The sequence below is a fragment of the Hyaena hyaena genome, unplaced genomic scaffold (genome assembly GCF_003009895.1).
Source record: "Hyaena hyaena isolate Hyena2069 unplaced genomic scaffold, ASM300989v1 scaffold_359, whole genome shotgun sequence".
NCBI classification, from domain to species: domain Eukaryota; kingdom Metazoa; phylum Chordata; class Mammalia; order Carnivora; family Hyaenidae; genus Hyaena; species Hyaena hyaena.
In genome coordinates this window covers 1,685,117-1,710,955 of record NW_024080994.1, presented here as the reverse complement: position 1 = coordinate 1,710,955, position 25,839 = coordinate 1,685,117, and the positions used below count along the sequence as shown (strand labels likewise).

General features: G+C 37.0%; 1 protein-coding gene across 4 annotated transcripts in view; it reads right to left on the bottom strand.

Annotated features, from left to right (window-relative positions):
* Nucleotides 1–14,459: 14,459 nt before the first annotated feature.
* ATF2 (activating transcription factor 2) overlaps nt 14,460–25,839 on the bottom strand; it is an 82,328-nt gene continuing 70,948 nt past the window's right edge. For all 4 annotated transcript variants that reach the window (XM_039250129.1, XM_039250127.1, XM_039250130.1 and 1 more), the window contains 2 exons: nt 21,797–21,902; nt 14,460–16,973 (listed from right to left, as the gene is read on the bottom strand). In XM_039250129.1, coding sequence (XP_039106060.1) covers nt 16,747–16,973; nt 21,797–21,902 — 333 coding nt within the window. In that variant the 3' untranslated portion in view covers nt 14,460–16,746. The remainder of the gene's footprint in view (nt 16,974–21,796; nt 21,903–25,839) is intronic.

The following is a 25,839-nucleotide window of genomic DNA, read 5'->3' as shown; positions in this document are numbered from 1 at the left end:
TGTGTGTGTGTGTGTGTGTGTGTGTGTGATTTGCAAACAATGCTGTTGTAAATAATTTGTAAATAAGGCTATTCTAAATACTGCTGCAATAAACATAGTGGTGCATATATCCTTTCAAATTAGTATTGTTTCTTTCTTTGGGTACTCAGTAATGGAATTACTGGGCCATGTGGTACTTCTATTTTTAACTTTTTGAGGAACTTCCATACTGTTTTCCATAGTGAATGCACTAGTTTGCATTCCCATCAACAGTGCATGAGGATTCCTTTCTCTCCATCCTCACCAACACTTATTTTAATTCTTGTGTTTTTGATTTTTGATTCTGATAGGTGTGAGGTGGTATCTCATGGTTTTGATTTGCATTTCCCTGATCAGTGATGTTGAGCATCTTTTCATGTGTCTGTTGGCCATCTGCATGTCTTCTTTGGAGAAATGTCTGTTTATGTCTTCTGTCCACTTATAAATAGATTATTTGTTTTTTGGGTATTGTACAAGTTATTGATATATTTTGGATATTAGCCCCTTATCAGATATCATTTGCAAATATCATCTCCCATTCAGTAGGTTGTCTTTTTGTTTTGTTGATTGTTTCCTTTGCTGTGCAGAAACATTTTACTTTGATGTAGTTCCAATAGTTTACTTTTGCTTTACAATAGTTTCCCTTGCCTTAGAAGACACATTTAGAAAAATGTTACGATAACCGATGTCAGAGAAAATTTGCCTATGCTCTCTCCAACTTTTATAGTTTCAGGTATCACATTTAGGTCTTTAATCCAATTTGAGTTTATTTTTGTGTAGTGTAAGAAAGTGATCCAGTTTTATACTTTTGCATGCAGCTACCTGATTTTCTGAACACCATATGGAGAAGAGACTGTCTTTTCCCCCACTGTGTAGTCTTACCTCCTTTATTGTAGATTAATTGACCATTTCTGGGCTCTCTATTCTGTTCGGCTGATGGATGTGTCTGTTTTTGTGCCAATACCATACTGTTTAATTACTGTAGCTTTGTAGTATATCTTGAAATCTGGGATTGTGATACCTCAAGTTTTGTTCTTTTTTAAGATTGCTTTCCTATTCAGGGTCTTTTGCGGTTCCATACAAATTTTAGTATTATATGTTCTAGTATCAACAATGCCGTTGGTATTTTGATAGAAATTGCAGTAAGTCTATAGATTGCTTTGGGTGGTATGGCCATTTTAACAATATTTGTTGTTCTCCCAATCCATAAGCATGAGGTATCTTTCCATTTGTTGGTGTCATCTTTAGTTACTTTCATTGATATTTTATAGTTTCCAGAGTACAGGTCTTTCACCAACTTGGTAGAGTTTATTCCTAGGCACTTCATTTTTGGTGTAATTGTAAATGGAATATTTTCTTTATTTCTATTTCTGCTACTTCATACTTAGTGTATAAAAATGCAACAGACTTCTGTATATTGATTTTGTATCCTGTGACCTTATTGAATTCAGTCATTGCTTCTAGTAGGTTTTTTTTGTTGTTGTTGTTTTTTTTTGGGTTTTTTTTTGGTGGCATATGGACATTCACATTTAATCTCCAAAATACTATTCACCTGTCCTTCCCAAACTGTCTCCCTTTCCCAACTTATTTTTACAAGTGACACCACCATTCCCATCTTTCAAGCCTGAAAAATGGAGTCTTCTGATTTTTTTTTTTTTTTTTACTTTTTATCATCTCTCTTTTAGTCTATTAATTCTGTAGGCATTTCTTGCAAAATACTCCTTATGCCCATTCCTTTTGCTCCTTATTGGCCCTTCTTTCCTAGTTCTTATAACAACTCATGCTTGAATTACTGCAGTTTGCAGCTGTTTTCCATGTGGGCCAGCCCTCCTTTATTGTCTATTTCTTAAACCATAGAGGGACCTTATGTCCCTTCTGAAAGTCAGTGGTTTGCTAGGTTTTGTAGTCTCAATGAACTTTGAAGGCCCTCTACGATCGAGCCCTATTCTAGCTATGCAACATCGTTTGTCATTCTTAATCTTTTTCTTATTTCTCCATTGTCCTAAGAACATATTGATCTAAACTTGTGTCTTCACCTTTGTTTTCTTTCTACCCCAATCTCATTCATAATTTAAGATGAAGCTCAAGCTTAAGGTAGTCTGTCTCCTTTTCTGAACTTATAAAACCTGTTTCCTAAAATATAAACTGTGGTTATTTCCTGTCATAGGTATAAAAAGTATACTCTTTTTCCAAATGGATTCTACTTGAAGGTATTTTTATTTCTATTGTGGTCCCTATAGTCCAACACCTCAGCACAAAGTGGGAGTTTACTAGTACTTAGTAAACAAATTCTTCTCTCTTTTTTATATTAGAAATTTTGGTAAGAGGAGCTCCTGGGTAGCTCAGTCGGTTAGGCGCACAACTTTGGCTCAGGTCATGATCTCACGGTCTTTGGGTTCGAGCCCTACATCGGGCTCTGTGCTGATAGCTCAGAGCGTGAAGCCTGTTTTGGATTCTGTGTCTCCCTTTGTCTCTGCCCCTCCCTTGCTCACTCTCTGTTTCTCTCTCTCAAAAATAAATAACATTAAAATTTAGGGGCTCCTGGGTGGCTCAGTCGGTTGGGTGTCCTACTTTGGCTCAGGTCATGATCTCAGGGTTCATGAGTTTGAGCCCCACATCAGGCTCGCTGCTGCCAGCCTGTCAGTGCAGAGTGTGCTTCAGGTCCTCTGTCTTCCTCCCTCTGTCCGTCCCTGGCTTCTGATTTCCCAAAAATAAAATGAATATTAAAAAATACATTTTAAAATTATCTATGATTCTATATATGCCTCTGCACTACTAGTTACAGCAGGCATACAGATGTCTTTTATGCAAGTTTTTAACTTACAAAGCAATGTCCTCTTCGACAATAGCTCACTACCTTTGAGATACTCCTATGGCATCTACAGATAAGAAGGACACTTACTAATGAAAATGATAGTGGAAAGATATCTTATTTTCAAAATTGTTTTCTAATGTTACCTTGTCACAAATACACTCTAGTCCATAAAAAAGCATTTTATTTTGCCTTTCACGTCATGGAAAGGGTGTAGAAAGTTTTGCTTGCAATACGCTGAGCTATTGACAAGGCTGTTGATGCTTTTGCAGATTGCCTCAAGGTGCTGGAAGTCACTTCAGAAACCATTAGCTGAGCTGAATAAGTTAAGATGTAAAAGAAGTACTTTCCTAAAAATTTAGCAGTTGGGGAAAGTCAGTAATGATCTGAGTAATTTTTTAAAAGTCCAAAGTAATTAATGCTAGAATAGTTACATTACCTCATTTTATTTTTCGTTGATGTTATTTAACTAGATGCTAGGACAATTTTGGACAGAGGAACTTAGCTACATGTTTAAATTAAAAAGATATATTGGTAGGAAAAAATCAAACTACATAATGCAGTAATAATAGATTATGCAAATAAGTTTAGTTTTGAAGATAACGTATTGACAAATTGTATTTTCTCATAAACACAATGCGTTTGTCCTCAGTTCTGAGAAACTTACAATAGACAACACTGTCATCTTACATTCTGCTAAGTAAACCCCATTAAATAATTATTGCTTAATGTTTGTGTCAAGCTATAGAAAACAGAATCTCTTCCTAATTTACATGCTTTTAAAAAATTAGGAAAAATAACTTTAAAAGGTCCTCCTTTGAGAGAGCATTCTTTTTCTTAATGGACTTATTTTTTAAATTTAATTCCGAGTTAACAAACAGTGTAATAATGATTTCAGAAATAGAATTTAGTGATTCATCACTTACATATGACACCCAGTGCTCATCCCAACAAGTGCCCTCCTCAATGCCCCTCGCCCATTTAGTCCATCCCCATACCCACCTCCCTTCCAGCAACCCTCAGTTTCTTCTCTATATTTAAGAGTCTCTTATGGTTTGCCTCCCTCTCTGTTCTTATATTATTTGTCCTTCCCTTTCCCGAAGTTCATCTGTTTTGTTTCTTAAATTCCACATAAGAGTGAAATCATATGGTACTTGTCTTTCTCTGAATGACTTATTTCACTTAGCGTAATAAGTTCTAGTTCCATCCACGTTGTTGCAAATGGCAAGATTTCATTCTCTTTGATCACTGACTAATATTCCATTGTGTATGTATGTGTGCATATGCATACATACACACCACATCTTCTTTATCCATTCATCAGTTGATGGACATTTGGGCTCTTTACATACTTTGGCTATTGTCAACAGAGCTGCTGTAAATTGGGGTGCAGGTGGCCCTTTGAATCAGCACTCCTATATCTTTTGGATAAATACCTAGTAGTGCACTCACTGGGTCATAGGGTAGTTCTATTTTGAATTTTTTGAAGAACCTCCATACTGTCTTCCAGAGTGGCTGCACCAATTTGCATTCCCACCAGCAGTGCAAAGGGGCTCCCCTTTCTCTGTATTCTCACCAAAATCTGTTTTTTACTGAGTTGTTACTTTTAGCAATTTTGACAGGTGTGAGGTAGTATCTCATCATGGTTTTGATTTGTATTTCCCTTATGATAAGTGATGTTGACCATTTTTTTCCCTGTGTCTGTTAGCCATCTGGATATCTTTGGAAAAGTGCCTATTCATGTTTTTTGCCCATTTCTTCACTGGATTATTTTTTGGGGGGATATTGAGTTTGATAAGTTCTTTATAGATTTTGATCACTAACCCTTTATCAGATACGTCATTTGCAAATACCTTCTCCCATTCCGTCAGTTGCCTTTTAGTTTTGCTGATTGTTTCCTTCGCTGTGCAGAAACCTTTTATCTTGATGAGGTCCCAATAGTCTTTTTTTGCTTTGGTTTCCCTTGCCTCCAGAGCCATATCAAGTAAGGAGTTGCTGTGGCCGAGGTCAAAGAGGTTTTTGCTTGTATTCTCCTCTAGGATTTTGATGGCTTGTTGTCTTCCATTTAGGTCTTTCAACCACTTGGGGTTTGTTTTTGTGTTTGGTGTAAGAAAGTGGTCCAGGTTCATTCTTCTGCATTTTGCTGTCTAGTTTTCCCAACACCATTTACTGTCTTTATTTCATTGGCTTTTCTTTCCAATTTTGTCAGATTAGTTGGCCATATGTTTGTGGGTCCATTTCAGAGTTTTTCATTCTCTTCCATTAATCTATGTGTCTGTTTTTGTGTCAGTACCATACTGTCTTGATGATTTATAGCTTTGTAATACAGTTTGAAGTCCGGAATTGTGAGGTCTCTAGCTTTAGTTTTCTTTTTCAGGATTGCTTTGGCTATTCGGGGTCTCTTGTGGTTCCATACAAATTTTAGAATTGTTTCTTCTAGCTCGGTGAAGAATGCTGGTGTTATTTTGGCAGAGATTGCATCGAATATGTAGGTTGCTTTGGGTAGTATTATTACATTTTAACAATATTTGTTTTTCCAATCCATGAGCATGGACTGTTTTTCCATTTTTTGTGTGTTTTCTTCAATTTATTTCATAAGCTTTCTATAGTTTTCAGTGTATAGATTTTTCATCTCTTTGGTTGGGCTTATTTCTTGGTATTTTATGGTTTTGCTGCAGTTGTAAATGGGATCAGTTCCTTGATTTCTGTTTTGGTTGCTTTATTATTGACGTATAGAAATGCAACTGATTTCTTTTTTTTTTTTTTTAATTTTTTTTTAATGTTTTATTTATTTCTAGGAGAGAGAGAGAGACAGCGTGAGCAGGGGAGGGTCAGAGAGAGAGGGAGTCACAGACTGAAACAGGCTCCAGGCTCTGAGCTGGCTGTCAGCACAGAGCCCGACGCGGGGCTCGAACCCACGAACTGCAAGATCATGACCCAAGCGAAAGTCGGGCGCTTAACCGACTAAGCCACCCAGGCGCCCCGAAATGCAACTGATTTCTATACATTGATTTTATATCCTGTGACTTTGCTGAATTCATATATCAGTTCTAGCAGTTTTTTGGTGGAGTCTTTTGGGTTTTCCACATAGAGTATCATGTCGTCTGTGGAGAGTGAAAGTTTGACTCCTTCCTTGCTGATTTGGGTGCCTTTTACTTCTTTATGCTCTCTGATTACTGAGGCTAGAAATTCCAACACTGTGTTGAATAACAGTGGTGAGAGTAGACATCCATGTCGTGTTATTGACCTTAGGCCTAAAGCTCCCAGTTTTTCCCCATTGAGGATGATATCAGCTGTGAGTCTTTCATATATGGCCCTTAAGATCTTGAGGTATGATCCTTCTATCCTCAATTTCTTGAGGGATTTTATCAAGAAAGTTTGCTGTATTACGTCAAATGCTTTTTCTGCATCGACTGAGAGGATCATTTGGTTCTTAACCTTTCTGTTAAAGTTGTGACATATCATATTGGTTGATTTGTGAATATTGAATAAGCCCTGCATCCTAGTAATAAACCCCACTTAATTGTGGTCAGTAATTCTTTTAATGTATTGTTGGATCTGGTTTGCTAGTATCTTGTTGAGAATTTTTGCATCCATGTTCAGTAGGGAAATTGGCCTGTAGTTATCCTTTTCAGTAGGGTCTTTGTCTGTTTTTGGAATAAAGGTAATGCTGGCCTTGTAGAATGAGTTTGGAAGTTTTCCTTCTATTCCTATTTTTTTGAACAGCTTCAAAAGAATAGTTGTTAACTCTTCTTTAAATGTTTGGTAGAATTCCCCTGGAAAGCCATCCAACACTGGACTCTTGTTTGTTGGGAGATTTTTGATGACTGATTCAATTTTTTCACTGGTTAGGGGTCTGTTCAAATTTTCTATTTCTTCCTGTTTCAATTTTGTTAGTTTATATGTTTCTAGGAATTTGTCCATTTCTTCCACATTGCTCAATATATTAACATATAACTGACTATAATATTCTCTTATTATTGTTTGTATTTCTGCTGTGTTGGTTGTGATCTCTCCTCTTTCATTGTGATTTTATTTATATTGTGAGTTTTTCCCTTTTTTTTTTTTTTTAGTCAACCTGGCTACAAATTTATGAATTTTGTTAATTCCCTCAAAGAACCAGCTCCTGGTTTCATTGATCTGTTCTACTGTTTTGGTTTTTTTTTTTAATTTTATTTTCAATACCAATGATTTCTGCTCTAATTTTATTATTTCCCTTCTTCTCCTGGTTTTGGGTTTTATTTGCTGTTCTTCTTCCAGGTGTTTTAGGTGTAAGGTTAGGTTGTGTATTTGAGAACTTTCTTCCTTCTTTACAAAGGCCTGGATTGCTATATACTTCCCTATTTTATGACTGCCTTTGCTGCAGCCCAGAGGTTTTTGGACTGTTGTGTTTTCATTTTTATACCTTCTATGTATTTTTTAATTTCCTCTTTAATTTCTTGGATAACCCATTCATTCATTAGTAAGATGTCCTTTAATCTCCAGGTATTCATGTTCTTTCCAAATTTTCTCTTGTAGTTGATTTTGAATTTCATAGCATTGTGGCATATTTGTGACAATATGCCAGGTATGATCTTGATCTTTTTGTACTTGTTGAGGGCTGATATGTGACCTAGTATGTGATCTATTCTGGATAATGTTCCATGTGCACTCAAGAAGAATGTCTATTCTGCTTTAGGATGAAATGTTCTCAATATCTCTGTTAAGTCCATCCGGTTCAGTGTGTCACTCAAAGCCATTGTTTCCTTATTGATTTTCTGCTTAGATGACCTGTCCATTGCTATAAGTGGGGTGTTTAAGTCCCCTACTATTATGGTATTATTATCAATGTATTTCTTTATGCTTACGATTAATTGATTTATATATTTGGGTGTTCCTTGTTGGCATAAATATTTATAATTGTTAGATCTTCTTGGTGGATAGGTCCCTTAATGATAATGCCCTTCTTCATCTCTTGTTAAATCTTTATTTTACAATCTAGTTTGTCTGATATAAAAATGACTACTCTAGCTTTCTTTTGATGACCATTAGCATGATAGACGGTTCTTGATACCCCTACTTTCAATCTGCAGGTGTCTTTATGTCTAAAATGAGTCTCAAAATGGGTCTTGTTTACTTATCCATTCTGATACCTTATGTATTTTGATTGGAGCATTTAGGTCCCTTGACATTTAGAGTGAGTACTGAAAGATATCAATTTAGTGACATCATGTTTCCTGTAGAGTTGGTTTTTCTGGTGATGATCTCTGGTCTTTTCTAGTCTTTGTTGCTTTTGGTCTTTTTTGTTTTATTTTGTCTTTACTCAGAGAGCCCTCCTTAAAATTTCTTGCAGGGCTGGTTTAGTGGTCAGGATCTCCTTTAGTTTTTATCTGAGAAACTCTCTCTCTCCTTCTATTTTGAATGACAGTCTTGTTGGAGAAAGAACTTTTGGTTGCATATTTTTCTGATTCAGCACGTTGAATATTTCCTGCTGCTCCTTTCTGGCCTGCCAAGTTTCTGTGGATAGGTCTGCTGTGAACCTGATCTGTCTTCCCTTATAGGTTAAGGACTTCCCCCCCCCCCACCCCCAGTTTCTTTGATGATTCTATCCTTGTCTGTGTAGTTTGTGAATCTGACTATGATATGCCTTGGTGATGGTTGGGTTTTGTTGAATCTAACAGAAGTTCTCTGTGCTTCTTTGATTTTGATGTCTGTGTCATTCCCCAGATTAGGAAAGTTTTCTGCTATAATTTGCTCACACAAACCTTCTGCTCCTTGTTTTCTCTCTTCTTCTTCTGGGACTCTGTGATTCAGATGTTATTCCTTTTTAATAAATCACTGAGTTCTCTAAGTCTTGTATCATAATCTTTTGCCTTTGTTTCCCTCTTTTTTTTTCCTGCTTCATTATCCTCCATAATTTTATCTTATATATCGCCAATTCACTCCTCTGTTTTGTCCATCCTTGCCATTGTGGCATCCATTCCATTCAAGATTGTATCTCAGTTATAGCATTTTAAATTTTGGCCTGACTAGATTTTATTTATTTTATTTCTGCAGAAAGGGATCCTCTGGTGGCTTCTACACTTTTTTTTTTTAACACTAGGTAGTATTCTTATTATCATGGTTCTAAATTCTGGTTCAGGCATCTTGCTTATAACTGTGTTGATGAAGCCCCTGGTTGTCATTTCTTTCTATTCTTTCTTTTGGGGTAAATTCCTTTTGTCATTGTGGGGAGAAAAAAATTAAAGAAATATAAAATTAAAATTAAAAACAAAACAAAAAATCAAATAAAGGAAGTTAGGTTCTAGATGTGTTTTGGTATGCTTTTGAAAGAAGCTTGATAGAACAGAGAATAAAGGGAAAGAAAAAAAGAAAAAATTTAAAACTTAAAAAAACTTATAAAAAATAGAATAAAATGAAATAAAGAAAATGAAATAGAATAAAAATTAGAAAAAATAAAAAATAGGGAAAAACTTTTTTTTACTTTTTCTGTATCCATGAAAAAGAAAGAAAAGAAAGAAAGAAACAATTTAAGCAAAAACAGAAGCAAAGAAAAGGAGTGAATAAATGAACCAGCAAACAGAATGAAACTGGAATGAAGTTACCAGTTTCCCCTAGAACTGTTAACTATGAAGCACTCTATAGTCTGTACACTAAGCAGGTGGAGGATCTTGTGTAGGTCTTCTGGGGAATGTGGTTGGAAGGCACAGCTGGGCTTGGTGTAATGGCTCTGTTCTCCACTAAGTGGCACTGCTTAGCCTCCTGGGGTGAATCAGCGTGGTTCGCATGCTTGTGTGCACATGCCTGAGCATGAGAGAGGTGGAAATGGCTCCACCCAGCTCCCTAGTCTCTGGCACAGGAACTTTGTGCCCTCAGCGACCTGTGATCAAGCACCCCTCCTTTGTCTCAGGCCTCTGACTGCTCCCCGCCTCTACCTCGTCCAAGCCCAAGCTTGCCAGGTAGCACCTCCTTCCAGAGTTTTATCTCAGACGGGGTTGTGTTTCAAAACCCTACACTTCAGAGACCCCTGTGGCTTAGACCCACTCTGACACTCTGGTGGAGGGTCTTGCTGAGCAATGGCCAGGTGCCAGCTTGGCCCAGAAATGTTTGTTAGATGGTGCAGCGGCAGAAGTTCAGAGATTATGGCAGCTCACAACATGTAGCCAGCGCCAGGTGTCATTGCACTCTAACGTTTTTGTCCCAACAGCAGCAAACATGGCTGCTCATCAGGGTTCACTGGGACCTTTGCCTGTGGGGAGGCTGTATGGACCTACCAAATGTACTCCAAGCAGGGGAACTACTTCTGTGTGGCACACGGACCCCTCAGGCTGCTCTGTCTGCTCCTGGGGGTTCACCCTGCTTCTTCACCAGAGCACTGCCAGGCCCTGAGGTTCAGAACTTCAGGCTCTGAGCTCCACTGTTTATAGAATCTTGGTGATATCAAAACGCTCTCCTTTCTCCCGGCCAATGGTTTTGGGAACAGATTGTCGGAGGCCAGCTCCGGCAGGTCCAGGGGTCCCTCAAGGATGCACGGTGTCAGCGAGAGAGAGAGAGAGAGAGAGAGAGAGAGAGAGAGAGAGACAGCCCCGAGATTCTTTCTGATCACCAGGCAGGCAGGCATCTCTGCCCTGACTGGGGCTCAACTTTATTTTATCATCAAGTGTTTGGGGGATGGCACAGAAGTGGCATTTGCCTTAGACAATGATTTCTGATAACAAACTTTTTTGATATGTAAGAATTTCCCAGAACATAGTTTTGTATAAGACTCATGCATAACATTTATCAATAGTGATTGAGGTAGGGGATTTAGATGCTTATCTTATGGGGAAGGAAGGCATCTTTAGCATACCAATGTTTTTAGCATAAAAGGGTGAAGTTACTTCTCTGTGAGCAGGGGTCAAACAGGTCTTTCAGGATATTTCTTTGCTCCTATAATCACAAAAGATGTTCCTCAATAGGTTCCTCCTCAGGGAGCAATCAGCATATTCAAGGCCAAAATAAGTCACTCCAAATACTTGATGACAAATGCCTTGGGGAGGGGGCAGCTAGTGCTCCAAGCAGAAACAATTGGGTGGGGGTGGATATCTGCCCTTAACTCTAAATTAGGCTCTTTGTCTCACGGCCAGACTCAAGCCCTCTTTATTATGTAAGTCTTGGATCTGCAAGCCCCATAGGAAGAGCCTTTTGACAATCATCCACAATGCTTTCATCTGAAGTCTCTTTGGAAAAGGCAGGGATATGCTTTTCCTATGAGCAATCTGTGTGGGGAATATTGGTCTGATCTGGAATATTGTGAGGCCTGGTCGGTCCCAGCAGCCTCACTTCCAACATGAGCCAGTAGTAGCAGAAGGAGATTCCAGTTTTCGTTTCTCATGGCAGGAGCTGTGCACACGCTACCATTTCCTCGCTGTGATTGTCATCCAGCAAGGCCAGTGTGGCTCCCGGCAACAGATTTCTTATTCAGTCTCCCCTGTGTTTTCACTCTCTCTTTCTCTCCAGCTACCTTCAGGGAAGTGCTTTTCTTGCCCTATCACGATGTGTTGCACTCTCCCCCTTTCTTTCTCTGTTTTCTCTCCACAAAAACCCCTCCCCTCCCTCTGCAGCTTTTCTCTCAGTCACTTCTCCATACCATGTACCTGCCAAGTTCTGTGGCTCAAGTTATGCACACTGTTGTATTAATCCTCAGATCAATTTCCTAGGGGTTCAAAATGGTTTGGTGCTGATCTAGCTGCATTTCAGGGACCAGACAAGCTCAGGGTCTCCATGCTGTTCCACCATCTTAACTCCTCCTTGGGAAAGCATTCTTTTGGTAGGGGCTGCAAAACCTAATGTAAGTGAATAAAGTAAACCACCCTTTGTTTGACATAATGGACATGGTTAAAAATGCTTCCCAAATAACTGAGGTAATGATAAAACCATGGCAACCATTTTGTTAAACACACTAGCTGAAGGAATGTTTTTACATGTAAAATTTAATGCAAAATAAAGAGCAAGGGAAGGCATGCAAGACCATGACCATGTACTAATGACTTCCTCTTCACAGAAAGCACTGGAAAAATTTGCATGTACATTTGATGATAAAGGATGCAACTCACTGACCCATTATTGAATAACAAAACCTTCTAGAGTGCTGTGACATATTTGAGAATTTATTTTACTATTAACAACATCTGGTTTGGTGCTTTAGACTGTTACAATAGAATAAAACTATGTATATATTTTTATTGTAGGTTTCAATGTCACATGGCCTTTGTTATTTCAGAACTAGTAAATGCTTTAATTTTGAAACATTTTCACTGATTGTCTTTTTCAATGGCAATATATGGAATTGGCAACTCACCATTTACTTAAATGGTAGAATGCCTTTTCCAGAAAGTCATTTATTTTAAATTTTGTTTTTCTCTACATAGGAGGCTAGCTTTCTAAGATCATGATACTTAGCCTAAACAGACACCCATGTCTAAGTCTATTGTTAGTTTTAGAAAGACTTGTACTTTTTTTTTTTTTAACCATGTGAGAGATTACAGAAACAATTTATTTGTATTTATTAATATTTTAAAGAAATGGTTTCTAACTACATCAGATACAAAATGGTATAACTTGCCTTAAGAAGTAACCATTATCCTGCGGTCAGGATAATCTAGAAATGGCAGATTAAAATTTTTCTTAAAATTTTTAATGTTTATATTTGAGAGAGCGAGCCTGCACAAGTGGGGGAGGGGCAGAGAGCGAGACACAGAATCCGAAGCAGGATGCAGGCTCTCAACTGTCAGCCCAGAGCCCAATGTGGGGCTTGAACTCATGAACTGTGAGATCATGACCTGAGCCACAGGTGGATGCCTGACTGACTTGAGTCCTCCAGGCGCCCCTAGAAAATTTGTTTTCTTCTAAGTGCCTTTACAACTAATTGCTTTGATAACTGTGTTCTCTAGGCATTTTTTTTCTGTGTCTGTGCAAGTGTGTATTTATACAAATGAAGGCCTATGAGTAAACAGAATTCTTCTATAGTTATATTCTCACAAGTAAATTCTTAGTGTCAAGTATCAAATGCTATAGTCTGAGGTGTAGAATAAAACTACATTTAACGGCAAGTACATGCCAGAGACAAGATCACCTTTTCTGTCCTCTGAAACAAATCAATGCAAACAATGAGTTTGACTTTTTAGTATTTCATCAAATTTTGTTAGCTATCAGCAGCTTGTCTTCATGAAATCTTTTATCTAATATCACACAATCCAGATTAAGTACCTTCATTAGAATGTGTACCTTAAAAAAAAGCCATGTGATTTCTTGCATCTCTTCAGATTGGGTCAATCCGAACAAGACCAATCAATTTACATGCTCTCCATCTCCATCTCCAGTTTCATGTAGCACTGACCACTTCTGGCAGAATATACAATGTTTGTAGTGTGTTACTTGTGGTTCCCAACACTTACCCACCCAAGCCTCTTTGGAATGGAGCTCCATTCCAAAGGAGCAGGGATTTGTGTGTCTGGGCTCCTGGTATATTCGCAGTGCCTAGAACATTGACACACTGAGTAGCTCTCACTGAAACCATGCCATGGAGGGGTTCAGACAGCACAGCACCGGGATGGGGAACACATCATCTTGCCAGCTACCGTCAGGACTCCGGCGCTGAGTGCAAAGAGGAGCTGCTCCAGGACTGGAGTAAATGATGTGCTTGCTACAAGCTGATTTAATTTGAAAAGTTCCACTCTAGCCGTTGTATAGAGGATGGGCTCAAGTAGGCAGGGTGAGAGCAAGGAGGCCGTTACGAGGCAAATACAGTAACCTGGATGAAGAAGAATAAAGGCACAGATCAATAGCACTGTACAGGGGGAGAAGTGGTTGACTTCTGGATTGTTCTGAAGGGAAACCCAACAGCATTTCCTGATAGCTTGGAGGTGGGAAGAGAGAAGTCAAGGACAACACAGGGGGTGCCTTGGTGGCTCAGTCGGTTAAGCGTCTGACTTCGGCTCAGGTCATGATCTTGTGGTTCGTGGGTTTGAGCCCCACATCGGGCTCTGTGCTGACTGCTCAGGGCCTGGAGCCTCACTTTGGATTCTGTGTCTCCCTCTCTCTGACCTTCCCTGTTTGCGCTCTCTCTCTCAAAAATAAATAAAACATAAAAACAAATTTTAAAAGCACAGTTGTCCTGGCTGAAGCAACCAGAAGAAGGGAGCTGTCCTCCAGTGTCTTATGAATGACTGCTGGAGGGGCACACTTGAAGGAAGGTGGGGGTGATAAAGAATCAGTGCTGGACATAGTACAGTTGTTTTTGTTGAACTATAATAGTTGACACATAATGTTGGACACGTTACATTAAGATGTTAGGCAGTCGCCAAGAGATGCCAAAGGCAGGTGGATCGATCGGTGTATGGGTGTCACTGAGGGAATGTTCCAGGCTGGAGGCAAAAAGTTAAAAGTTCATCGAATATGAATGGGGCTTAACAAATACAGAGAAGGACAAGGCCTGAGCACCCTGCAGGTGAAAAGTCTTTGAGAAGGAATGAATTTTATCACAGGAATAGAGAGACTATCTGGTTCTTCTGAGGTAACAAACATCCTGAAGGAGGGAGGAAAAAAAGAAGCATCTTACCAAGTGCTGTTACTTTATGAAAGATAGGTAAGGACAAGCAAATTATGAACATAATTTAAAGATAGAATTTATTCTCTGATGGTTTACTCATGCAAACTGCACATAAAAGAAAGTAGTACAGTTTGTGTAACATTGCAAATATAAGGACTCAAAATGCTAGGTACAGAAGTAGTGTGACACCCTGAAAGTCAAAATGAAATTTGTGTTTATACAACTAATGATGATTTTTATTTGCTGAGTACAGACTGATTTACAATGAAAGTTTTGCTAACCTTGTAAATTCATTAACCGTTTACATGACTTCTTTACATCTATGTAGTTTTATTTTACAGTTGCAAGAATTCCTGTTACCAAAAACTTTAACTTGCATAAATAATAAAATGAAAGAAACATGTACTGAAGGACTTAGGAGAGTGAAAAATTGAGGCTGTTCCTAACCCATCCAAACGACAATAAAAAATAGCCTTTTTGCAGAATTCATATTTTGTGCCTTTGAGATCAACTCCTTAGCATAACTATGACAAAATCATGATCAGAAATTAACTGCTTTAAAATTATAAAATCAGTTAAAAAAATCTGGAAGTAGAATTCTCAACTAAAAATGCTTACTTTTAATAAGTCAAACAATAAAAATCCTATTATCTTCATACTTAAAAAGTCCTGAAATGTCATTTGTATAATTAGAATGTTTCCCAGTTTGGAACTTAGGCAGGTGGGATAGTTTCTTGAATTATCAAGGATATTCGATATAGGTTTTTAAAATGTCAGTCTCATCAAGAGATGGCACCGAGACCTTCGTAAATAGTGTAGTATAGATGCAGAACAAACTACACAACTTATTATAAATGCGTTACAGATATTTACACAATGGAATCCTGCTTGAATGCCAGAAGTTGCTACTGGGTAGGACTCATAACTATTTTACAAAGTTTTCTTACACACATCTACTACTTTATTTTTAACAATTTAGTCTATTTTAAAATATTGTACTGTATTTTGAACATAACTGCAGAATAAAAATAGATAATGGCACATTAGAAAACTCAGTATCCCACAGATGACTGGATAATGAGAAAGTGTACCTACAATCATCTCATCAGAAACAAACTACATCATGGAATGTTAGTTATCCAAGCCTGCACAGTAATGACATTTTAAACTGCAATCATCTATCGGCCAGCTTCACACTGAAGGCATCGTTAAACATTCAAGCAAAGATTGCTGGCATAGACTATTGAAAGAAACACACACACACACTCTCTCTCTCACTCACCCTTGCTTCCCACATTATAATTACATTGTTCTAAAGATAGATACTGATTTTTTCCCACGAGAAACATTATCAAAATTTGCTACTAAAAGATGACAGTGCTTTCACAAGAATAAGTACAAGTTAGCTTGCAAGTACAAGACAATGGGGGTAAACAGTCTTAAATTTTCTAAGTAATTTTTAGGCTTTTTCTGGCAACCACAGCATACTTGATTATGCATAAACTTCTCAGTTTGTAACCTGCAATCTGCAAAAAAACCCAAAACCTAATTTCAAAAAATTATTAGATATCTGATAACCCTGTATCATAGATTATATAATTTCATGTTTTATTAGCCTCAAAACATAGGGTTTAAAATACTGAATTTAAGACTTGAAAAATAGTCATTTTGAAATGATAGAGGATTCCAAAATTCCTGTCTACTTAAAATCTTAAAAGAAAACACACAACAAATGATCTTGATTTAGGTTAGAGTGTGCATAAAAAGCATTGTATGTCTTTTACCATGTTTCACTCACTTAAAAAGTGTTCTCTAATGTTTTCCTTTTGCATAATGTGCAAAATAAAAGGCAAAAAGATTAAAAGCAAATTTCTTTCTCTTGCTAGTGCTTTATGACCTTGTTAACATTACAAAGTCAACAGGGATGATGCAGAACTTTGGTATAAATGATATAACAATACTACCATCACAGCTGAGGGTAAGAGGTGGTCAAAAGAAATGGAAGTGGGAAGAGACTCAGTAACACCCCCATTTATTAAAACACCACCAAATTAAAAGTGAAATAAACCACAATGAATTATAATACAATTTACACGTTGAGCACAGGAAATTAATAAATCTAACAATATTTATAAAAAAAGCAAAATCAGTCTTTTTCCAGAGACTAAAAACTGTTGTTCAGGCTGATCATCAACTGCTGCTACACCAACTTTAGAGCCAAATTTAATTTCAAGTAAAAAAAAAAATTTACAACCACAGATTTCGCATCAATGGAAACTGGTCTTTCCTTGATTTCCCTTTGAAGTCACTAATGAGTATCTAAAACTGCCGCACCGCAGGTTTTTAATCAACTTCCTGAGGGCTGGGACTGGGAGGCAGGAGCCATAACAATCTGCGACAGCGTGGGCTCTGTACTCTGGTCCGCCATCTGTGTGAGGACTGAGGTGGCCACAGCTTCGGCCTTGGAGGTTGAACTGACTCCATTGGATGTGCTGACAGAACTATGCTGTATAGCTTCAGGGTGTGGGCTGCTTGGCACGGACAGGTCTTCTGAACTATCATCTTTATCAGCAGCTGAGTGGAAAAAAGAAAAATTACTATTTCTTAAAAATAGCTGTAAGATCATGTTAGTAGATTGTCAATATACAGAGTAAAAAGTCACGTTTTTACAGACCGGTTATTTAGACATGTTGCTGGAACTGGAACTGAGCAAATGAAAATGTGGCTTTAAGTCACCAAGTAGGTGATTTTACCTGCAGTAGGTCAAACGAAGGCACTGCTGAGCGAGCACACGCCGAGCTGCGTGCCCAGCTCACAGAAATGGGCTGAGCGAGTGTTTGCTCAATAGTGTGGAGAAAATCAGGTAGGAATTTGGGAGACAGCCTCTTACAGATATAATCAGTCTGTTTGCCTATGTGCCATTCTTATTAAAAGATAAGAAAATTTACAACCACATGCATAAACAAAATGAATTTGTACATAGAAATTACATTTTCAAATTACTCCCTCTGCATTCTCTAGAACTATATTCTGGCTAACTTTCCCTCAACTGCAGCAATGGGTGATTACAACACCTGATTCTAATGATGCATACACATGAGAATGAGCAATATTTAGATTCCAAATGCCACCAGCTGTTATAGCTGCACGAATTAATTGGGATTCAAATAAAAAATTATATAAAACTCTAGAAACTGCAATGGAAAAGACATTCAGAAAGGGGCATTCTAAGTACTTATGGAAATCTACCAACTTTTAGGATTGAACAATGAATCTTCTACATCTTTCTCATTTTAACAGAATAGAATCTAATAATTTAGTGAAAAATTTGATATGCACAACACACCGGTAGTTATGGTGTACATAACTTCCAGAATAATACAAACCAACTGTAATTGTAAACCTAGCCCCCAACTTAAGAGAACACTGACAATAACAATGCTCCCTGGAGGCTCTTCTCCTCCTAAAAGATAATCACCATTCTGATAGCTCTTTAACCACCTTGTTTTTTGTTTGAAGTTTTACCAAATAGGTATGTATCCCTGGAAAATACTTAGCTTTTGAACATTCTGAAAATTGTTATCATACTGGATGTATTCTGTTGTACTTTTAGTTTTGTTACAAAGCTTACTTATTTATTTTGAGAGAGAGCAGAGGAGGAGCAGAGAGAGAGGGAAAGACAGAGAATCTCAAGCAGGCTCTGCACTGTCAGCAAAGAGCCCGATGTGGGGCTTGATCTTACAAACTGTGAGAACATGACCCAAGCCAAAACCAAGAGTCAGACGCCTAACCAACTGAGCCACCCAAGCACCCCTCTTGTTCTTTTCACTTGGCATTAAAATAATTTTTATTTAGTGCTTAAAAGTAACAAGCAGGCTTTCCATCAAATCTGACAATGCATACTGGCCTGCTTACTGACGGCCAGGTGCCTATCCTGAAAGTCCATTATTAAGAGACTGTGGACCCTACGAGCAGGACTTATTCTATGATTTGTGATGTAGAAGATGGAGGGAGAAGAAACCTGGCCAGCCTGATTTTAGTTCAGATAAAACTAAATTTTGAGAGGTTTCTGAAACATAGAGGACTTACAGAATTTTGACAAGTTTGCCTCAAATCAATGAATTTTTGAAAAGCACTTTTTAAAATATATTAATTAGATTGCTTCTCAGCCTTTTGGCTAAGTTCAAGTGTAAAATAAGTAGAATCACCTCTTCTCTATAAATCTGCTATCAATGCAAAATCACCCCTTAAGATATAATAAAAAAAAATCACAATCAACCTTTTAAAACTATATAAAGTAGAAAGGATCCTTTTCTGATGAATAACAAATGTTATAAAATATCTATAATTCAGTTACACAGCCATTATAACAGTTATGTGCTCAAGAAACCCAAACCCTGGCAATGGCACTCAAACTGCCAAGAATACTAATAAGTCCTCTTTATGTCAGGGCTCTTCTTCAACAGGAAAACAAACTGACGTTTCTCTCAATGTTAACTTCTAGGGATATACCAGCTTTCAAAAATAGGCTAAGGTGCCTCAGTGGCTCAGTCGGTACTGTTCGACTCTTGATTTCTGCTCAGGTCATGATCTCACAGTTGTGAGACCGATCCCTGTTGTCAGACTCCATGCTGAACGTGAAGCCTGCCTCAGATTCTTTCTCCCTGCTCCCGTCCCCTCCACCCACACCCACCCCTCACTCTCTCAAAAAATTTAAAAATAAAGAGGCTGATCTGTGATAAGAGGTATAAGGCATTGTAAAGACAGAGTGGAGGCAATGACTCAAAATGAAACAGTAAATTCTAAGGACAAGTGCTCATCTTCAGACTTTCAGAAATAGGTAAAGCAAATCTTTAGGCTGTACAAAGTGTCAGGTACTGATTTATAAATGGCGTAATTATAAATTTTATATGTAAAATACTTTTATAATGTGATATACTTGCACCTAAGTCCACTTCTAGAAGGTGAAGAGAGAAAAATCACCAATATAACCGTAAGCACTAGAAAGATAGGAGATCTTGGTGCACTCAAAGAGCCATTTCATTTAGGTTTTTTAAGCTAAAAAAACCCCAGCTGCCTGACAATTCACGCTCTGAAGTTTTCTACCTATGTTCATACATACTTTCATTAGACTCTCAATTACATTTATGGCCCAAGGTTTCCTTCCCACTTAAGATTATAGAAACAAGTATAATGCAATTTTAATTATGCCCAAAGATCTAGAAAATATGAATTAATGGTAATAAGATTACTCTTGTGCATTATTTTCATAGAATCCAAATGTTAAAAATAGATGCCTATTTTCATTCATGTTTTATACTGTTTGTTCAGGCGACCAACTGTCATGGTTTTCTCATGACTGAGGGGTTTTGTCCTCAGATGTGGGGACTTTAAGAATTTGAAGGGAGACCCTACGATTGTGTGCTTTTATACTGTCACCTTTATCTGAAAGATTTTGTAATACTTATTAGTTTCCATTAAACTTGATTTCACAAATGTTTTGGAAGTTTTAACTACTATTAAGAGTTCACCATTAGCAATAGCTGTATGCTAAAACGTGCATACTGTTAAGTATTTGTGACCTTCCCCAAGTTTTCTCCAAGACTTAAGTACTCACTTAGTCAATCTGTCTACCTTGACTACTAGACAAAAGTCAGATTTTTTTCCTTCAAATTTGACAAAAGAAATTACTTTAAAATTTCTAAGAGCTGAAGAGGACAAATTTTATACTAAAACTGTATTTTACTTCAATTTGATTATCTAGATGAATAGATATGGAAAAGGCAGGAATAGTTCCAAACATCAAAAGTGTGTTATTAATTTCTTGCCATCTCTACAACCCAGCATAATATATATTAACCTAGACTTTCAGTTTATTTAAGGGTATGGCACACTTATACCTTATAAACTTTTTTAAAAATTATTGCTTAAAATGAAAAACTGGCTTGCCTTTGCTATGCACGTGCTACCTTGATAAGAGTGATGGGATTATCCAACAGATTATCTAAACTTTAAAAATTGCAGATGAGATAGATTTTTAGTTGGATGCAACTGAAGAATTTATTTTCCTTCTAATTTTATAGAATCATTTGTAGATTTTTTTGAACTATCAAAATTCAAGAGAGCTCTCTTGTTAAGAAGATCATATATGCATAATGCTGAACTCAGTAGCTTCTATGGGAAATTATGTTGTTAAGTCAGATGGGAGCCATAATGGCCTCATCCCTGCAGCAATCATTGTTAATACAAACCCCAAACATATTTCTATATGGCTCCAATTTAGTCCACAATGTGTTTCACCATCCTGTGAAAATGACTAGATATCAAAGGACTGAGATTTATTTGCTCAAAACTGACAAAAATCAATGTTCTAAATATATATGGCAGTAGAGAGTTGCTAAATCTACTGAATCTTTTAAATTAAAAAATATTGCCCATTCTGATGAAACTGCTTACAATGACTACAAGTAAAGATGGTGGCCATTAAGTTTTATCGTGAGCACCTGAGGAACTGTTTGCATCCAATACAAAATGTTTCTTTCTTTTGAATTACTGACACTGGCAAATTAAAATGAAGTGCATACATATGGTTGAAACAATCTTCACATTTACAAATATCCTGAAATATCACTAAATCATAAAAACGAAAGCTGTGGGTTATATATTATGAATGTTGCCTAATGCATTCCCAGCTCTGTTATTTGTTACAAATTTGTGTACGATGGACAAAATTGGCCATTTATTCAAGAGTAACAGCTGGCTCCAATATTGTGCATCTTATCAAAAAAGAAGGACATTACAAGAAGAAAAAGCACAATTAACCTCTAAAATGCCGAAAACAGAAGAATCTCATGCTGGGAAAAATACATAAGAGGAAACTTATAAGCAGATAATTTAAGAAACTGTAGCAATTTTATGACGAAAGACTCAATATAAAGATTCACAACAATAACAAAATTGCACAATGCTGATATTTAAGAAAGAATAATAGGATCTGATACTGTAAAGGGGTACTATATCTTGTTAAATGAAGACAGTTAATTTAAGAAAACACACATTATTGAATGGAGGCTGGAAAAGAAGCAGCATTTCACTCTGTCATTCTAAGACAAAATGCTACCCTGGGAAGATAAAATATCATTAGTACCTACAGTATATTTTAAATTATTAACCTGTTTTGATGTATAGTAATCCCTAGAAAAAAGGCGAGAAACAGGAAAATTCAAAAACTCTATAGATTCTAAAAAGTATATTCTCCATTCTATTACAAGCTTGAATTTCTGATATTTAATATTAAATATTAGAACTACAGTATCTGTTTTTAATGCTACCTTGGTTCACTTCGGCAGTATTTCACTGAGGTAGCCTAAGGCTGCGGGTAACAGAACATTACTCACTATGATAGCCAGATTTCTTCTGCATGGCGGTTACAGGGCAATCTTTATGAGCCAGAAGAAGCTGTTTCAGCTGTGCCACTTCATTTCTCAGCAGGGTGACTTCACTCTAGAGAAGAAACAACTTATGTACCTTAACAGCATCAGGCTAAACATTTCTTACTGTTTATAATGAGTGAAAATTAAGAGTATTGGATATCTTTAACAGAATAGCAAGGAATAAACGAAATCTACTGCTTGAACAGGTTTAATCAGTACACATCGGTCTTTATATTTTAGCACTTGCACAAAGCACAAAGACGGCAACTTCTATAAAAATTTAAATGAGGTAACAACATAACTGGATAACGTATTTCAAAGTTTTTATATTACCATTTGCCTTGGGACTGCTTATATATTATAGGTTGCCTGCAGAAGGTATTTTTTTAGTTATGTTGCATGCTCTTTTGATTATTTAAAAAATTAGAAACATCAAGGGAGTCAGAATGAATTTCCACTGTCTCTGTTCACTTGAAAATGAAAAACATCCTGGAAACTCAATTAAGCAAGTTTCTAGTTTTCTAGAAACTGTGAAAGGCTCCACAGAGGAAACCATAATAACCAAAGAATCATGTATACCTAAAATGCAACAAAGTACTGTGTTGGACATGGAACCAGTGAAAGTAGATACAATACTTAGATGGCTTAGTTGCTCTTGATGTAGGTAATTTGGACACTTCTAAATTTAAATGTGACAAATTAATGGTGATTTGTTCTAGTCCTTATTTAAAAATGAGCACTTCAGCCTTTGTTTTGGATGCATTAACCTGGGTCTATATTAAAAAGTTCCAAATTAAGGAAGTCCATTTAATTCCTTTGGGTGACCCCCAAATATTAAAGATGCAGAAGTGATAATTACCAACACTCAAGAGTTAGTCATGATATGAATTTAATAAAATGGTAGAAAAATTCTTAACTTACAAACACCTCTACTTATTTGGACTTATATTAACCTTAAGTATTCATACTTCCTCTATGAACCCCCCAAAAATAAAGAAATATAACAAGCACGTGTACGTAAAAGCTCAGGAACTTTGTTTTCCATCCTTGGTCTCTTAACCAGAAAGCTGAATGTAAAATAATTTAGCAGATTAAACTCATTAGGTCTCATTAAGAGATCAATGATAGAAATACAAAAATCCAAAGGATAAAAGCAAAGCAGTCTTTTGGGTCAAAGAGTTCCTCACACCCCTATAAAAACAAACTGCAACAATGAATTAAAGCACAGAAGAAAACTGATGTTCACAGTAACTCTGAACATTAAAAGGTTAAATTGTGTTTAAAATCTTGTACTTGAGACAAGAATGGGTATATAGTGATCAAAATACAAAAGGGAAATTTTTAGTTTCACTTAAAAAAAATAAGCTGCTTATTAGAAAACTCTTTTCTCTGTAATACTGCAGTCATCAGTGTCAGTACTACTGATAGCTCTTTATTAATGACACCAAACACGAGAATCCATGTTATACAACACCCAATATGTATTATCCAAAATTTCTCCCTCCCTGCTACATCAGCTTGATTTGAGATCCATGTCTAATAAGTTTTTCTCATTAATTTCTATAATATGAAATAGGGTTGAATATGTATTTTTAGTCCAGAATATATACTCTCTTATAATCGGGCACCTATAACCACCCTTTCACATTAGTTTGAACCTATGGGGGAAAAAAATTGTTTTGAACTATACAAACTGAAGGTCTGTGAATGCACACTATTTTCTCTACCTAGAAAAGCTTTCCTCTCCTTTTTCTCACCTGGCTAATTTTTTCACTCATCTCTAAGAGTCCATGCAATATAAATTTGCATAGGAAAAGAAGTTAGGAGTCCATTTCTGTGTTCCCAGAGCCATATGTACATATGTGTGTGCATGTAAATAGTATTTATTACATCAGGATTATTAATTTTGGTTTACTTGTCACCTTCTGCCAGATTGGGATTATCTTGCTCTGTGTATCCCCACAGAGTACAGCACACAGCCTGGTATGGAGTACTATTTAGTACTATTTTAGAAAGAACCATGGTAATTCTATGTCCAGGGGAGGGTTAAAAAAATACCAAAAAAGGTGAAATGAAATTGCTTAAATAATATAAAATTAGAGGTCCTGATTTCCTTATTTATGCCCACAACCTCACCAACATATAGCTACACTGTTAATTTTTCTCAGGCATAAAATAAAAACTGGCATATTTTACAATATCATCTCAATTACAGAATTTAAAAAATCACAAATGCCCTCTCTAAATATTCTATATAGACATCCATCATAAACCATATTATTTTTTTTGTGTCAAAGTAAAACATTTTTTGGTAAGCTAAGGCAGATGTGGAAAAAATTATTATTCTGGTCTAAAAGTAAATTACTTTGGCATTATCTGTTCCATTGCTCCATTCCATCTGTAGCTACTCAAAGGTTAATTACATACTAATGAAATTTTTTTTTTTTTTTTTTTAGTTTATATGCTTAATCTGTTAAAGCTTTTCACTGAGGGGAGCCTGGGTGGCTCAGAAGGTTAAGTGTCCAACAACAGCTCAGGTCATGATCTCACTGTTCCTGAGTTCGAGCCCTGCCGTCAGGCTCTGTGTTAACAGCTCAGAGCCTGGAGCCTGTTTCAGATTCTGTGTCTCCTGCTCTGTCTCTGCCCCTCCCCAACTTATGTTCTGTCTGTCTCTCATGCGTGAGAAAATGAATGATGAATGAACGTTAACAAAAATTTTTAAAAAAGAAAAAAGGCTTTTCATTGATACCTGGCCATAAACTGAGGACCAGGTATCCCATAAATGTATGATCTTTGACTTTTCAGTTTAGACACTACCCCTCCAACTTAAATAATATTGGATAGTTTCTTCTTTGGGGAGTTTCTCATTGCTAAAGCTATGATTTTCCTCATGTTTAGTCTTCACAAAAATCAATGATTATGTATCAAGATTCCCTTCACACAGCTCCAAGGATTTTCACAGATGCAAAAGCTTACACTGGAGAACAAAATATTTATTTCTATGACCATAGGGAAAAAGAAGAATATTTTGGAAATACTTTGTGAAATGAATGGGAATGACCCTTTTCTCATTCTCTTTAGAGTATTCTCATACTTTAATCACTTGTTTCATGTCTGTCTCCTCTGATAGACCAAAAATTCTATAAGGGCAAGGAAATGTCTTTTTCACTGTTATATCTCCTGTGTCTAATAACATGCTCTGCACACAATAGATGCTTAATGACAGAATGAATAATAAATAACTAGCATTTGCATAGTGTAGTTAGAACAGACTTCTCTATACTCTCCCTCATTTGATCTTCATAATAGTACTTTAAGAGTATGACAGGTGGGGAAGTAAAGGCTCAGAGATTTTTAGTAAGGCCTACTAAAAAGAAGGGTACGAGGTCTCAGGCTCATAGTAAGATGCATGAAGTAGAGGTGGCATCCCTAGTCCCCTTTCCGCCTCTACAACATAGTTAAAACCTCAGGGGAGAAGAAGGAAGACAGTGATAGCACAGAATACTACCCCCGCACCTCCGCAGGAATTTAAACAAACAGGTAGGGTATTTTCCAATTGTTACTATTCTTTCCTATTTCAAGTGATAAACACTGAAATATTGTTTAGGTGTCAGAAATAAAAGATTTGATTCTATTCCCTTTTAAGTCAATAGAGCAATAACAAAACCTTTTCTGTGTCATTAACGACTGAAGTCTTCGTGTACCCAGCTATGAAAGAATGCTTCCATTTTTAAAAAAAAACTAACTGAGCTTCTACTCCACATACATTTTGCAACACTTGAGTTTTAAAAGCAAAATCCTTTTGGGGCACCCGGGTGGCTTAGTCGGTTAAGCGTCCGACTTTCGCTCAGGTCATGATCTCGCGGTTCGTGGGTTCAGGCCCCGCGTCGGGCTCTGTGCTGACTGCCAGCTCAGAGCCTGGAGCCTGTTTCAGTCTGTGACTCCCTCTCTCTCTGACCCTCCCCTGCTCACGCTGTCTCTCTCTCTCTCCTAGAAATAAATAAAAC